This window comes from Chionomys nivalis, chromosome 6, assembly GCF_950005125.1.
Source record: "Chionomys nivalis chromosome 6, mChiNiv1.1, whole genome shotgun sequence".
NCBI classification, from domain to species: domain Eukaryota; kingdom Metazoa; phylum Chordata; class Mammalia; order Rodentia; family Cricetidae; genus Chionomys; species Chionomys nivalis.
The window spans coordinates 14914452-14931612 of NC_080091.1; the positions used below are offsets into that span (position 1 = coordinate 14914452).

At 43.3% G+C, this 17161-nt stretch overlaps 1 protein-coding gene across 1 annotated transcript in view; it reads right to left on the reverse strand.

The window, feature by feature from the left end:
- Efemp1 (EGF containing fibulin extracellular matrix protein 1) overlaps nucleotides 1–13075 on the reverse strand; it is a 67233-nt gene extending 54158 nt beyond the window's left edge. The window contains exons 1-4 of the mRNA XM_057772125.1: nucleotides 12940–13075; nucleotides 11691–11780; nucleotides 2514–2562; nucleotides 1989–2375 (exon numbers count right to left, since the gene is read on the reverse strand). Of these exons, the coding sequence (XP_057628108.1) occupies nucleotides 1989–2375; nucleotides 2514–2562; nucleotides 11691–11771 (517 nt within the window). The 5' untranslated portion in view covers nucleotides 11772–11780; nucleotides 12940–13075. The remainder of the gene's footprint in view (nucleotides 1–1988; nucleotides 2376–2513; nucleotides 2563–11690; nucleotides 11781–12939) is intronic.
- Between the last annotated feature and the right edge of the window lie 4086 nt (nucleotides 13076–17161).

Sequence of the window (17161 nt, forward strand, 5' to 3'; positions counted from 1 at the left end):
TGTTCTTTTACATTTAAAGGGGGATATGATATAGATATGAATAATTTGCATTGGTATGATTTTAAGGTCAATTTTGTTATATGTTTATGTATTTCTGATCTTGATTAAGGTATTGTGATTATGTAGTTCATTTAAAAATGTAATGTAAAATAGGAAATATAGGTTGTTAATGGATAATCATCAATAATTGTCAAGCTTGTAGTCACGTTAGTTAGATTTTCTAGTTATATAGAGATATATTTCAACTAGATAGGCATTCTTCATATCTTTCAAAGACTGCAGAATATGGCATTTAATATTTTAATAACTTAGGGCTTTTCATGATAATGAGACACGTCTGCTCCTGGCAGCACCAATCTACTTCAAGAGGAAGATGGGCATTGAAGAGGCTCCTTATGGAGTTTGATAGCCATTTGGGCAAGAAACTGTTCTTGCCTGGACTGTTGCATAAACTGGACACAGAGAACCCGCAGAAAGAGGACTGCTGAACTTGCCTAAAGGTGAGATGGTCTTTCGGGGTTCCTGACTCATAAAAGAGTCTGCGAGACATTCTGCAGGACACAGCAAAAAGTGACTGAACTGTCTTTGGAATTTCCTGCTTGATGAAAATGTCTGCTGGATACTATGGGCATAAAGGCTGAAGATGGATGCCCCAACAGTACAAAAGAACTTTGGGTGACTGTCCAGGCAGTGAGATGTCTCTGTCATTTCTAGAGTTTTGGATCTCTTGTTTGCTTAGGTAATATTATATCCTTCTGGAGTCTTTGATGGAGTTGAAGAATGGATAGATAGTTATAGTTTTCCTTAGTTATGATAAAATAGATATAAATATTGTAACTGTAATTCTTGCTTGATAACTATTTTGTTATATGTAATTTTGCTGTTAAAGTTAAAGCCTTCTTTTTTTGTTTAAACAGAAAAAGGGGAAATGATGGAGGAAGGTCATTGGTTAACTAATAAAGAAACTGCCTTGGCCCATTTGATTGGCCAACCCTTAGGTGGGTGGAGTAGACAGAAGAGAATGCTGGGAGAAAGAAGCCAAGTGAGGAGTCGCCATGATTCTCCCACTCCAGACAGACGCAGGTTAAGATCTTTCCTGGTAAGCCAGCTCGTGATACTACACAGAATATTAGAAATGGGTTAGATCAATATGTAAGAGCTAGCCAATAAGAGGTTATAGCTAATGGGCCAGGCAGTGTTTAAAAGAATACAGTTTCCGTGTAATTATTTCGGGGCATAAGCTAGCCATGCGGGCGGCTGGGTGCCGGGGACGCAGCCCCGCCGCTCTTATTACAATAATGCAACAGAAATAAAATGTGTTGAAATGAGACCTTTAAAAGAAACAGCCGTGTGAATGCAGAGCTGCCCTCCAAGGTGGAGATTTCCTCTGATTGGGGAAAATAAATTAGTGGTAACTCCAACAGCAAAAAAACAAAACAAAAAAATTAAGAAACCAAAGGGGGACATTTATGGAGTAGGTCAACAGCACAGTTTCAAATTCCAAACAAATAACCGGACCCCTCGCCCAATAGCCATAACTCTGGCACCTCCCTGCTTGGGCTTAAAAACCAGCTCTGTACCTAACACCTGTGACCTCCACTTCTCAAACTTGGCTGCATACTGGAACCGCACTGGGAGCTTTAAAGAAATATTGATGCCTGGAATTCATCCTGAGGGAGTGTTGTTTAATTGTGCTAGGGCGTGGCTTGGCCAGTGAGAAGCCTTAAAAGGCTCCTAAGTGACTATAAATAGAGCAGTGAGTTGGGAACCACTGGTGAAATTTCGAAGGCACAGCTTCCTCATCTGTAAAATAATGACTTCACGAGCAAGTACCTTTTAGGAGTATTGCAATGATGGATATGCTACTGTAGACGAGGCACTTATCACCCTGTCCTGTGTGGGAAGCCCTCGATCAATGTGAGCTATTACATCCTCACTGGGAGGTGCCCTTGGGCAAGAACTTACTTGTCAGTACACGTCACGCTCACCTTGACACACGTTATGCTCACTCTGCTCGTAGCCTGCTGCACACTGGATCCGGTGGGAAGGGTTGGTAGCCATACGCTGAGGGTCAGCTGGGTTCCTCCGGATAACAAAATTATTTCGGCCGGTCTGTACTTCAGGGCCAGCAACTGCAGTGGCACTGGCTATGACACCACCTCCAGGCATCACACCGCTGGTTGCCATGCTACTGGCAGTTATGCTTCCGGTAGCAGCCCCCGATGGTACTTCCGCAGCTGGTGTTTCTTGCTGAGGTTGTTCGTTATTGACGATAATTTGGGCTGTCTTAGGAAGGCAGAGATATCCTCCATAGTGGTTGACACATTTCATTCCACCTTTGCAAGCGTCTGGGACAATGTCACATTCATCAATATCTGTAGTCAGTGATAAAATAAGTCAGCAAGCTTCTCATCCCCTAGAGTGTGGGTTAGCACGCAAGGGCTAGGAAGGGAAACACGTGAGACGGAGACAGGGAGCTGTTCGTGGACAGCGAGGCTTTGAAGCAAGCTTACCTTTGCACTGCTGTCTTACGGGGTCCCACTCATATCCGTCGGTGCATTGCTGTAAAGAAAATATCAGATATGGAACCAGAACACAATGAATGGCTTTCCTAAGAAGCTACTGTGAAAGGGCTATCTGAGGCTTGGAACCCTAGAGAAACGAGATGGGTAGTTAGTTCCACATTCTCCCCTCTAAGACACGTATGGCTAACGGACAGCTTAGGGGTCCCTTCTTTTCCTTCAGTTGGCCTGTTTCCATGGTGTGTTTGGGACAGTTGTCCATCGCCATCTTCTTAGAATTCTTTTCTCTCTTTCAAGACTACTCACCCCAAATATTTCTGACTGATATTGTTTGTCGCTCCCTCCCCACTTTGCATTATAAACTTCACACACACACACACACACACACACACACACACACACACACAATAAAAAAAACAAGATTGAAAAAGAAGGTCAGCTGGACTCCCTGTTTTCTCCCATTCTGAATTCTTGTGTCTCTCTAACTCTTCCTGAGGAGCTGTGTGGTAGAACCCAGCCCACTGCTGCTCAGGTCCTGTGCACACGTAGCTGTTCCTCTCTTCAGGCTAGTGGAGCCTAGTTCAAGCTGTTGGGCTTCTCAGGCACACCCCACGTGGTTGATTCAAGTCAAGTAAATGTGACCCCCATCATCTAGGTCACAAATTCTTTCCCCAACCGCAACACTCCTTCCTCTCTGACCTGCTTGTGCTAACAGAGATATCCTGACAGCCATTGTGTACTATGGACTACTCATCAACAGCCTGGCCTGCAGCCCTACTCCTTCCTCTGAAACACATCTGAAGGGACCCTTCACTCTGCCATGTGGGCCTGAGCTTTCCTAAGAGCCCCGACTGTCTGTCTGTGGCAGGGGTCCTTGGATCTCAGAGCCTCCCTCATGCCTTCTGTTTGTCTGTTAATGTCTCTCCCATTAATTGTCTCAGCACTCTCCTCAAATTCCAGATATTAAAACATTCGCGACAGTGCTGTGACTAGAAGGGGGTACCACTGAAGAATATCATCCTTTGGGGGGGCTCTACCCTTGCTGCTGCTTTCTCCGTCCCTACACTGTCCTCTGGTCTCCATTGGGGAGGTTTTTGGGTTTACCAGGAGGTCTGACTGTCTGTTGACTTTATTCTGGTTCTAGGTCAGGTGCTCCCCTGAACTTGGACAGGACTCCATAGCCCTAAAGCAACGGACTCTTACTCTTTCTGACAACTTCCTTCCCCAGAAGGAAGATGGATGCTGGAAACCTCTTAACGGATTTTCTATTTTATGTCATAACTCTTCCAGACGGTACGTGCACTGGCAAGTAGTTAAAGGGTCTGCTCCCAGAGTCCTTTTCGACCGTAGGAAGAGCTTTCCTCTCTGCCATCCACGCAATGCTTACGCCATCATGCTACTAAAATTCCACTCCACGAAGCCTCTTTTTCTGACTGGCCGGAAACTGCAGCGTTTCTCTGTGGGAGATAACAAATCTTCCTCTTTTCTAGACAGACACCCTGCTCTAATCACATGAGAATAGCGCTTATTTTCCCTAAATTGGTGTCTCCAAATTCTCTTCCTTTGACCCCAGCTCCTCTGATCTCAAGGCGGCTCACTGCTGCCCCCTCCACCCCTGTGAGAGCTTCTCTTGCGAATTCTTCCTGTTTCTCTGCTTCCGGCCCTTTCTTTCTGGTCTCCACATGAACATTCTTTTCAGGGCCTTCCCTTTCCCTGTGGGCCGCCCTCCAGGATTTCCATACAGGGCTGTTCCGGAACCTGGCAGTACGTGGTGCTGCTGGTTCCCACGCAATTTCATTCTGTGTCCAACCAGCAGGCTCCTAAACTTTGTCTGTAGTTTCCAGATTCTCTTCAGGCACACCTTCACCCTTCCCCTTCTCTCCAGGAACTACACACCTGAGACGTGAAGGTCTACGTCCTTCTCTCACCCCTTGGATCCCTGTTATCTCTCAGTTGCTGAAACTGCCAAAACTGGCTCCAGGCCAAGGGGCCTCCTGCGTCTCTGTCTGCTCAGATGCAGAACTTGACTGGATGCTCTGCCCTTCTCAGGGTTGAATGTAAGCGTGTTACTTAAGTGTGTGTCATTTGTTTATGGGCTGCATGTTTATGTTTCTTGGCTTGGGCTCATGAGCCATATGTATGCCACTTATATTTAGATGCCATTCTGTATTCCAAGAAAAAAAAAAAAACTAAATAGAACCTGTAGTTACTGTAATTGAGTGCTGTGTACCTGATTTTAAGGTATGGGTTTGTATATATGTTCACAAACATTTTAAGACTCAGAGACTTTTGCTCAGACACGTGGGGACATTCACAAACAATGGCCTGTGCTTGCTTCCATCATAAATGTTAACTTCTCTTTCACAGTGACTTTAGGTGACCTCCCTCCTGTCTATAATTATGTCTGCTAGAAATCTGGATACAACGTGCATGTTTTCGGTGTTTCAAACATGATTTATTAAGCTTTCATTTAAAAGATTACTGTCTGCAAGATTTTATTAAACATTAGGCATAAAAAGTCATCAAATTAAAAAGAGATATAAAGGTTATGTATACAAAATGTATAAATCCATTTTAATCTTTGCTCATAACAAAGGTTAGAAAGGATTATTGTCTTTATACAAAAGAGATTATTATATGGAAAATTTATGAAAGATGGTTATAATGTAGTTGAGACGTTAATTCATTATAAATGCTATGGCCAAAACTCTAAGTATCGAGATAAAAATCAACGTTCTAGTTCTCTATCTTGTTACAGTGAGTTTTCCTGAAACATATGCTTTAATTCTTATATTTGTGTGTGTGTGGTATGCATGTATGTGTGTAAGTTTGCACATGTGTAGCTGTATGTGTGCGTGCATACATGCTTGTGGGAGCCGGAGGTTGAAACCATGAATGATCTCAGTTATTTGTCTACCTTATTCAATGAGGCAGAGTCTCTCAAGAACACCCAGAGCTCCCTGATGTGGGCAGTCTCACCACCATCTCTAGTCTACCTTATGACTGATGCAGACTCTCTCAATCAGAGCCAGAGCTCCCTGATATGGGCAGTCTCACCACCATCTCTAGTCTACCTTATGACTGATGCAGACTCTCTCAATAACACCCAGAGCTCCCTGATATGGGTAGTCCCACTAGCCCACCTGCTCTGGGGAACTTATGGGTATTTCTTTCCAGTGCTGGTATTATAGACAGGTTGTCCCATTTGCCTATCACTTATGTGGTTCTGGGGATCCAAATGATTGTCTTCACACTTGCATGGCAGATGACTGAACCATCTCCCCAGCCTCTAGCTTCCTGAAGTATTTATTTTTCCTTAATAATATTTATAAAAGCTAGATTTGGGGTTTATTTAATTCATTTATTTATGCATATGTGTGTAGGTTCATGTATGAAAGTCAGAGGACAATTTTTGGGGCTCAGTTCTCCCTTTCTACTAAATGCAACCTGGGATTGAATGCAGTTCGTCAGACATGGCAGCAAGTGCCTTTACCTACCGAAAATGTCACTGTCCAAGAAGTTTATTATAGTAAGTGAAATATTTAAAACCTGTAATTTTATTTCTACAAATGGTAAACATGTTTTCCTATTGTATGAAGCTTTTACTTGCTGGTACTAACTGTCTTAACACTAGGAAGGTTCTGTTGCAAAAGAATCTTACTACTGAGATATTTCTGCTAAGTTACATACTAATTATCAAACTTATTCTGGTAGACAAATAATTAAATCTACTTATTAATTTCACCCCTTATACGAATTTTTATTGTAACTATGATCCTCAGTCCTCCAGAGGGCTAATTCAATAAACAGCTACCATCAGCAAATTGTGAGTTTTGCCTGTGGGTAGTGAAGATGATGAGAAGATTTCACTAAGCAAAAGAAGACCCCTCCAGTCTAGAGGGAGAGCATTGTGCTTCCTTATTTCTTCATTTCTGCTATCTGTAAAAGACACTTGAAATTTAGCTTGGTACATTCCTAATACTAAGGTAAATATTATATTGTATCCCTAATTAAATCATGCTTTTGATGTAGCTGTTTACTTACTCAGACCCCTTACCCTACTTGGACTAACTTTACATCTTTAAACTTCTCAAATGTTTCACTGTCTTTGAAAAGGATAGAAGAAATCTAATTTGAAATTGACCAAAATTTATTTTAAATCTTCTGAAAGAAACTCTATAATTTAATCCAAACTCTTAAGCCAAATCCCAACCTTTTCTAATTAAAAAAAATAGTAACTGAGTCCAACCACTTAGATTACTCCTCTTCTGCCTTTTATTCAATTTGCTACAGTTGGGAATAACTAAAGATTTGAAATGACCTTTTCCAGACTACACTAGAGCAACTCTTTTCTTCATTTACTTTATCTTTACTTCAAGATGTTCCATACAGGTCATGGTGGTGCATGCCTTGAATCCCAATACCTGGGAGGCAGCGGCAGGTGGATCTCTGTGAGTTCAAGGCCTGCCTGGTCTACAGAGCTATATCCAAGACAGCAAGAGCTACACAGAGAAACCCTTTCTTGACAAAAACAAACCAAAATAAAACAGAAAAATAAGTAACAGAGAAACTGGTGCCCCTATCTCCAGCGTCACCTCTCTGTTCACTGCTCTGGGAAGGGCAGCCAAGCTACATCTGCTTCCTCTTAGTGAGTCTGGGGATTTATTATACCCACCCCTACTTAAAAAAAAAACAGCACTCAGAAGGCAGAGACAAGCAGATCTCTATGAGTCTGAAGCCAGCCTGGTCTATAGCAAGAGTTCCAGGACAGGCTCCAAAGCTACAGAGAAACCCTGTCTAGAAAAACCAAAAGAGGAAAAAAGATAAAGATGTACTATATTTTTGATTATTTTAATATGGGACATAGTACTTCTCTTGCATCAGCTATTAAGAACAGGACAAAAATCAAACCAGGTTATGATGACTAATTAAGATGATTCAAGAATTTCTTCTGTCACAGCTTTAGTAACAACTTCTCTCTCCCAAGACCCAGCTTTCTTCCTGTTCTAGGAATGACCTTCCTGGCAGTGGAACACATGGAACACTATTTCTCATGTTCCTTCAAAAGCTGTTCAGCAAGTGACAGCAGTGTTGTCGGTACTTCAGCAGTGATGTGGACAGGTCCAAAGGCTATCCTACCTCTAACTCCAGGATAGCCCCTTTCACACTCAGCAGGAGACAACCAGACTGAACGTGGTGTCCAGTATCTTAATCCCCTCCATAGAAAGTTATTACTCTATTTCTTTTTATATAAATAAAAAGTTAGGAATATTAGAACCTAGACCAACTGCTGCCCACGTAGTTTTGTTTCCTTTTACCCTCATAGTTCATTCTGTATACATTCCCCTAGGCTTACAGACTCTAAGCAATCAGGGGTTGCTAGGGACACACCCTTCATGATGAATGCCCGTTAGCTAAATGCCAAGCCCTATCCTCAAGATTCTCCCCTCAACATCTTATTCCTTCAGCAAAAATGCAAGACATTTCCCCCTCCCCTGCTGCCCATGAAGAAGGGCCAGCCTGACACACATGTGTACTGTGGAGTACTCATCAACCACATGCATGGTAGCCCCTCTTGCTAAAACCTGTATGTGTAGAAGGGACCTTGCCCACGCTGCCACATGAGAGACTGCAGCATGCTGTTTATCTGTCTATAGCATTAGGGTCTGAAATCCTTTTAGAACAGAGCCTCTTTCGTGCTACAAGCCCCCTACGTGGCTCCTCCACATTCTGAACCCCAAACTTGTCACTGAGTATGTAGGTTCCCTGACATCCTGACTTTGAGTTCACCCCCAGGTCTGGCCCTAGCTCTAGGTTTTCACTGAACAACCACCAAACAGCTGCTCACACCAGGCTTTGTCCCAGGCCTGGGAATTCAAGATGGTGAAGACCTTGTCATTTTCCTCTGACAGCTCATGGGGCAGAAGAGCAAGTGGGTAGGGAATGAATTATACGGATATGCCAGGGGTGCTTTTGTGTGGAAGGAGACAGGAGGAAAGTTCTTGCAGAGAAAGTGAGAGTGAACAAGGATTTAGTGAAGGACAGATTTTCCCTAGGGAGCTGTGGAAATTCTAGGAATGGGGATCATTATGAACATAGTCATGAAATTATTGAAGAGGCAAAAAGTTTGGAGTTGAGGTCAGCAAGGCAGGCTGGGCTGAACCAGGAAGTCTTCCTTCTCCTTGAGAGTGAGGGACTAGATTATACCCTGAAGGTAGGATTCCCAGGTTTTACTAGGCCTCCAAATCACTTGGTGTGCTAGCTGAATGAGAGAGACTCTTCGGCTCTCAAGGATCTGACTCTGTCAGTCTAGATAGGATGCCTGGAATCTGATTCTTTGGCAAGTACTTCAAACAATGGCTATGCAGGCTGTCTATAGATTGATTACACCCTGAGAAGTACTTCAGACAATGGCCATGAAGGTCGTCTGTAGATAAAACCCGAGAAACACCACTAGAGAAGGTAAGAAGCCTCGGCAGAATTTTTAAACTCAGGGAGTGGTTTGATCAGATGGTATCTGAGAAAGTTAAAGTGAAGAAGATGCTTTAGGCAGACTCCAAAAGTAGAACAGACAAATTCATTAACTAGAAGTGAGAACTGACTGTGCACATAAATGTTTAGCAATACCTGACCGGTGGAGGCACCCAGGTCAAGTCAGCTGTTTTAGTGACATGTGAAACCTACTAGGGTAAAAACTCAGCTCACATTATCCCTTACACTGATTTGTCTTGGTTTTTCCAACACTGTTTAAGGCACCACCATCAAGCTCTGACCACTCTTCCGTGTCTATATTACCATACGAGCCTTCCTGGCCTCTCAATGAGGCAAGACTCCTTATGCTTACATTCAGTGCACAGTAGCCATGCTGGTCTTTACAACCCCACCTATGAACTCACAATGACTCACACATGCACAACTCCTCTTCCCCATCCACTCTACAATCACTTCCGCATGTCTTAGAGACCGTGCCAGGCCTTCCTAGAACAATCTGAGCTCACAACCTCCATCAAGGGGCTGTGCCAGGTCTTGCTAGGACAATCTGAACTCAGAACCTCCATCAAGAGGCTGTGCCGGCCTTCCTATAACAGTCGATCTCAGAACCTCCATCGAGAGCCAACATTAAGTTATTCTCTTTTACATTAGCACTGACATTAACCACTTTTGCCTTTCCATATCTTTGGTGATTTGTATAATCTATGATAATCTTGTTTAGAAGCCTTGTAGTTTTCAACAGTATCTTCCCCAACATAGGGGGCTGAATTGTCTCAATAAGCCAATAACTCTAACTACTTTTGATAGTGAAAAAGTTGTTTCTGTAAATATTTGTCCAATAGTAGTTTAGCGAACCCGATTATCTCTAATATGAAAGGGGAACATAGACTGTCTCTCTTTTGTAGATACCAATCTTTCAAACCATGTCAAGATGGCAGTTCATTTGATAATGGCATGATGAATAAGGAAAACTTGCAATTTGTTTAAGGTACTTATCACATTACATCAGTGCATTAAATATGGCTCTACTATTAAACACGTCTGCCTAGAACGAAGTTGGTTTCCCTACTTGCTGGTTGTGTAACCTTCAATCAAGTAGATAACCTTTCTGTTCTTCCGTCCCACCATCAACAGGATAGCGCCACTCACCTGACACTTGACTGCAAGGGGGCAGAGATTGTGTTCACACTGAGGTGACTAAGCCTGGCTAATCACTTCTGTTCTCGGAGACATCAGTTATTAGGCATACACATCTTACAAGAGGATAGACTTTTATCTCTCAGCACAAAGAGAATATCCTATCTGGAAGACCTTCATAACAACAACCCTAAAACTGTAGGATTGTAACTCACAATGGATGCTTTCTGCTACAAAGAAAGAAGATTTAGGAGATTGGAAAAAGGAGGAGGTATAAGATAAGCAATTCTAAAAACAGTACTAACTGCCTAAGAGATTGAGATGGACAGATCATGCATCCAAGGCCAGGCTGGTCTACACCGTGATTTCTAGGACAGAGTCTTAGGAAAAAGGAGCAAACTCTTTTATTAGATGAATAAGAGCTTACTTAGAAGGGAGTAAGTTTATCCTGAGTAGCAAAACATTTTCATTTGAAGATAAACAGTACGTTTTCATTTTTCTTTATTTTCATGTTAACACGGTATTCTCACTAACCGATTTTGTTAACAGTTGATGTGAATAGCAGAAGGGAACATCTGCTGAATGGGCGATAATGTTATAGGGATAACATAATGCAAAAGTGAGATAATGTTTATTATTAGTAATTGATATTAGCTCACTTCTGAGTTTTATTATAAAAAACATTAGCATTCTTTTTAGGAGGATTACTTAATTTTAAAAATTGGAAAGAAGCAGACAAATGTGTTTTTCATATACTCACCCAGGACACATTGTCATTCATCTCACAAGCCTGAGTTAGAAAACACAAAACAGAGGACCCAGCACCTCATCACAGTGAGGTGAGCCCTGGCCTGCGCTCTCCTCACACACTGGGCAGTGGGTGGGGCCAGATGATGTTTTAAATATTTTATCAACCATTGGCTATACTGGTGCAGCTAATTAATTGATCAGATTTGACTGAGAAATGCCAGAGATGCTGACAGAAGTTACAAGCCCAGGAGGCACACAGTGTATTTTAAATCCTCGTTAGCAAATGCTGTCTCCTGCTGACAGAGAAACTCCTTGCACGGTTCTGACGTGAGTAGACAGCCTCTATGAATTCAATAAATATCACCCATAAGGACAGTGGGCCCAGGCACAGATGAGACAGTGTCCCTACATGATACATTCTTATTTGACTTGAGTGTTCTTCTCATGCATTGATTTCATCTACATGTATCTAGGCTTCCAGATTCCTCAAACTCATCGATTCATTGAGAGTCATAGAAACATAGCGCTTCCACGGATGAAGATACTAAAGTGCTCACTTCGGGTCTTTCACAAATCCTTCCATTTTGTTCCTCATCTCATCTGAGAATCTGAATGCACCCTTGAAAGGACCCAAGGCAGTTTATCAGGAATCCCAAATCTGAGTCATATTAAAGTGTTTAAGTTACTTTGCTTTACAGAACACAGTCCTATTACCCTAGCAGAGGCGGGTAAAGGCTGTGTCACAGACTACCACTCAATACACTTCCATCAAATTCCATCGCCCCTCACCGTGTATGTGATGGTTTCCTCGGTGTCCTGTGACTTGACCATCAGCAGAGTCAGCAAAGTTAGGAAAAGGGTTTGCAACATCGTGACTTTCTAAGGAAAACACAAAGGTATGTTTAGTGTCTGCTGCCTGGAAAATCAAAACTTCAGCAGTGAAGAAACAAGCAAGAGAGGGAGGGTGGAGAGCCCAAGATACCCAATGTCCAATCTGCTTTCTCACCCCCAGTCCCCAGCCATCGAGAGGAGAAACTGCAGCACCTCATTTATTCGTTTTCATTCATCCTGAACCAAGGATGTTCAGCGTCGATTTATACCGCACCTACGCATTAGGCTCCAAAACAGGAGTCAAAAAGGGGGCTATATAATATGATCAGTTCCAAAGACGACTGTGCGACCCTCGTTCCCCCCCGCGGAGGGGAAAATGGGCAGCACCTGTCTGTTCTGTGGAATCTTAGAATACCCACATGGCTCACCTCTAGCTGGTGAAGCTCTTACCCAGCTCAGTAAAAATACCTGCGAACCAATATGGCCTCAGACTTTCTTCCTCCCGCCCCCCAAAAGTCCAAAATTTCCAAACAAAACTAGAAGAGCGATCTCCAAGTTCCTGGTAGAAATTCTCACAAAGCTTCTCACTCCCCGCAGGGCTACTTCTCATGTCCCCTCTCTTGAAGCACCTTTTCCATCGCGCCCTCAACTTTGTTTCCAAACTCAGGGCATCAGAGATCAGCCACTCAAAGTCACTGATCCCTTGTTCCTTCGTCCCAAGATCTCAGAATGTGCTACACACTGGTCTAGGCTGCATAGAGTCGGACATCAGACTGCACCGCAACACTGGGTACCGGTTTTTGGGTGCCTGGCTTGGTGCCTGCAGGGAGTTGAGCTCCGCTTTCTTAGATGTTAGCTACTAGGCGCCTGTCAGCGTGAATGGCTGAATGCTTTAGTTTCCACCCAGCCGCTGCGCAATCCAGGTGCCTCTCAGATCTTGCACATCCGTCGCTGAATTTTAGAGACGATGGTCACCAGCAAAACTCTCGGGGTTGGTAGCCTGCGCATACACTCTGCCCATCCCAACAGATGTCACCCAAGTACTGGCATAGGCTGACAGTTTGCATTCTCAGACCCTCACCTCCACCTCCCTCTCCTCTGCCCGGTTGCACAGACTGGGATAGTTCTTGGGTCACCCCACCACACTCCCCGGTGCAGCCATCGCGGGTGCAGCGAGCACCCTGCGACTTCGGCTTGGGGCTCCTACCTGCGGGGGACTGCGCCGCTCTCCTGCCCTGGCAGTGAAGAGGTGCGCAGGGGAGGGCAGCCCGGTGGGTCTGAAATGGCGAGGTCTGGCAGCAGCAGCAGCCACAGGAGGAGGAGAAAGGGAGGAGAAGTAGGGCGAAGGAGGGCGGAGGAGAGAGAGGGAGGCGCAAGCGCCCAGCCCAGGCTGCAGCCCGCGGGAAAGCGCGCCCCTCGGCGTTGGGGTCTGGGGGTGTCCAGCTGTTCTCTGCGGTCGGCCCCTCCGTCTTCAGATTCACAAGGATTTGAGACATGATGCCAAATATCATCCCCATAGAGATTTTTTTAGGTTCTACAGAAATGGCTTAATATATTTTTTTTAATCTCAAGAAGTGATTCCTGGGAGAGTAAATTAAGGTTATTCAGAGATGGTCTTTTACTTTTTAATTTCAGATTTATTTATTTATTGATGGAGGGAGGGTTTGCTTCCTCAAATGGTGCAATAGTGAGAACGAATGTGTTCATTTCCTGGCCTACCAGGTGCTCCAGGTTGGGAGTGGGTCAAATGGAACTCACAGTAACAAAGTGTGTACCTGCCTGAATGCATGCCTGTCCCCTGCCCGCACCGTGTGTGTGTGTGTGTGTGTGTGTGTGTTAATGCTGGTCTTTCAACTCCTCTCCTTTCTTATCTACAGTTTCTTCCTTCTCCCCAGCACTGCTCATCCAAAGTCAAGTTAGGCTTTTGCTTCCATCTTTCATAATAGTAGTGGAATTTCAGGAATCTGAAGAGAGATTTTTTTTTTAAACCTACTTCATCAAGTCGTACCACACAGATTGCAGCTATCTATGATAACTTCTCTAGCCCTAGAGCCAGGCAGTTCCCTTTGGCTGCCGGTGTGCCTTTTAAGAACCAAGTTACCAAATGAATTTCAGAGGTCACAGAACCTAATAACTTGGAGGGTCTAAGAACATGCTGGCCCAGAGGCAGACTGCAGAAGTCGAGGAGGTGGGGACTTGGCAGAGACTGTTGGGAGAGCCCTGCCAGGTGGTCTTTGGGGAAGGTGGGTTACCTAGACAACAATGTGTAGGTAAAAAACCACCCAACACTTGACAGGACCAGAGGAGTTCGAGATGGTCCCCAGGATATACCGAGTATGCAAGACTTTGATGATCGTAGCAAAGACTTTGACTGCTGAGTTTCTAGTGAGTCTCCCTGACTCCACTTATCACCAACGATTCCAAACTGCTTTTCTGTGTTTTAAAAAGTAGATTCTCCCTTTCTGTACAATAAAAACACTTCTCTATGTGTTTTCTTGTTGGAACTCTCTGCATCGTTTTCTTTGGAGCAGAGAGGTAAAAGGCTCCCAGTGGTTTATCTGTAGTCATTTAGCTATAGTTTATCTATATATAAAATCTATCTATAGCTTATCTTGCGCACCCAGTTGTTGGTTTGCTACCCTTGTTTAGACATCTGATGGGCATTTCAGACTGAACACATGCCAGCCTCAGCAACCCCTCCCCCAGCCTGTTCCACCATCAGCTTCACCATTCAAATCAACAAAAATTTCATCTCTCCTTCTGCTCAGATCCAGTCAGCTTCATTTCTTTACTTCATGCATACTGCATTAAGTTCTGCAGAAAATGACACAGACTTTTTTTTTTGAGATATTTTCAGAACTGGACCAGTTCTCATCATCTTTGCAGCCACCCTGATTTAGACTTTTCCATCTGGATCATTACAGCTCCTGATTGATTTCTCTGTGTGCACCTTTGTTCCCCTGCAGCTGTTCATCGCAGAAGTTCATGTGAATCAAACCATACAGCATATAATTGTTTTGGATCTGGTTTCCTTCACTTAGCATGCTTTTGAGATGAAGCCTTGGGAAGGACCCAGAAGTTCATTTTTTTTCATTGATGTGTGGCATTCCATTGTGTGGCTATATCTCCAGTTTTCTGCTGGCTTTTTGATGGATATCTGGGTTGTTTATGAATAAACCTGTGTTGGGCATTTGTTTAGAATGTTTTGAGTATTTTTCTTTTAGGTAAATGCTTGAGAAGTGGAATTGTATCTTTATCTTTATAAGCAAATGTTAGAATATTTTGCGTTTTCATTTACTCTGTGACTTTATTGACACTTAGTACTCGGTATATGCAATGCTATCCCTTCTGGTGACTAACCTGTATCTGTGAAGTTTCACATAACGCTTCTTTCATGTCTACCACACAGCATCTTTTTATTTGCCTATTGGTAAAATTTCCTTTTAAAGATTTTGTCCAATTCTTTTGTCAATTTATTTATTGATTTTGTCTTATTGTAGAAGTGCTTTTCAGTCTTTGGTCAGATACAATTTGAACATTTTCTTCTTTTCTTTTCAATGTGCTGTGGGACAATGGTTTTAACCTGTAAAGATTTGCTTCTTGTATATGTTTAATAAAACACTGATTATCCAGTAGACAAGCAGGAAGTAGAGGCAGGACAAGGAGAACAGGAGAATTCTGGGAAGAGCAAAGAGTCAGTCGGCAGTTGTCACCCAGCTGTAGAGGAAGCAAGATGATAATGCCTCACTGATGAAAGATACCAAGCTAAATGCCTAACACAGACAAGAATTATGCTCTAATGTAAGTTATAAAAGTTATAATTGCTAATAGGCCAACCAGTTTATAATTAATGTAGACCTATGTGTGTTTCTTTGGGACTGAGTGGCTGCAGGACTGGGCAGGACAGAAACTTCTGTCAACATCAATGTGTTACTGCTATCTTTTGAGAGTCAATATTTTCAATTTTGATGTTTATAACCGTCCTTTTTGTTCTACTCAAAAATCTGCTTTGAGAATTTTTTTTTTACCATTTCTAAAATGTTACTGCTTTTGTCAAATTGAAGGACAAAGTCTCTATTTCCTAAAGTTTTAAAAAATGACATTTGTGTGTGTGTGTGTGTGCACGTGGGCATGCGTGCATGTTACATGCACAGAGGTCAGAGGACACTTTGTGGGAGTCACTTCTTTCCTTTCACCATGTGGGCCCCAGGGATTGAACTCAGATTGTCAGGCTTGGCAGCAAGTGCCTTTACTCAGCTGAGTCATCTTACTGGCCCCTTGAGGTTGTTTTGAGGCTAGAACACGAAATCCATGAAGAATATCAAACACATGCAAATAATTGTGTTTTAGCTATCAGAACATCTGGTGCTCCACCCTAACAGGATATTATTCAGGTATTACTTCCTGTCCTGACAGTCTCCTGACTAGTGTAGATTAGATGCAACTAGTGGTGTTGCTTGATGGGTCCTGTTTCATGGTGGACTATTGGCCCATGTAGGGCTAATAGGAACTGAAATAAAGAGCTGTTTTGTGTGTTTCTTTTCGTAGTGCTGGGAATGAACCCAGGGCTTTATGAATGCTAGGCAATCACTTGGTCGCTGAACTATAGCCCAAACTCAAAAGGAAGGCCAGTCTATATTCACCATACTGCTTGTGCTACTCTTGCCGTAACATGCTTGTCAGCAGGTGCCACACTGCTTTTGTCTGCTCTTCCTCAATTCTCTTCTGTGAATAGCTTCTTGATTTTCCTTTGGAAACCAAGGCTTATGGTGTAAAGCCTTGATGAGTTCCTTAAATGCACACAAAAGAGACCCTTTCCCCAGGCTCAGCAGTGTAGTTAAGAGGAAATGGGCTAGTACCAGAGCAACAAGCATGTCAAACATCAGCTGTTGGGTTGGGTGACATGGCCGAGTCACTGGCTCACTGGTTTTGGGAGTGGTTTGCTTCTGTGTGCTAGGCACTAACGACACAGACCACCTTTCCTCCTCTCTGGTCCAGAGGCTAGCCCTTCTAGCTGTGTTGCCAAGAACTCCAGTCTTCAGGCCTGTCTCTGCAGAATACAGGCAAGCTGAGGACGAGGCCACCTGAGAACCCTTGCTTCATTTTATCTTTTTGGGGGATCATATATGACCTCGAATCCAGACACTACATTTTATGTAGGACATTTCTTCTCTATGTGATTATCATGAAGTTTCTCCTCCACTCCCCACCCCTGGCTTAAGGGGGAGTGTGTACCTTGACTTTGCTAATCATGACATCAAATCTCCTGTGGTCAGATAGAATGGTTGAGGGACAGCAGACACACTTGAAGATAACCAAAATAATGGTGATAGAGCACGAGGCATAGAGCCTGCAGGACTATATTCAAGTTTTGACTGGCATTTCCCAAATATGTGAACTTTGAACTCAATCTCTCTAGGCCTCGATTT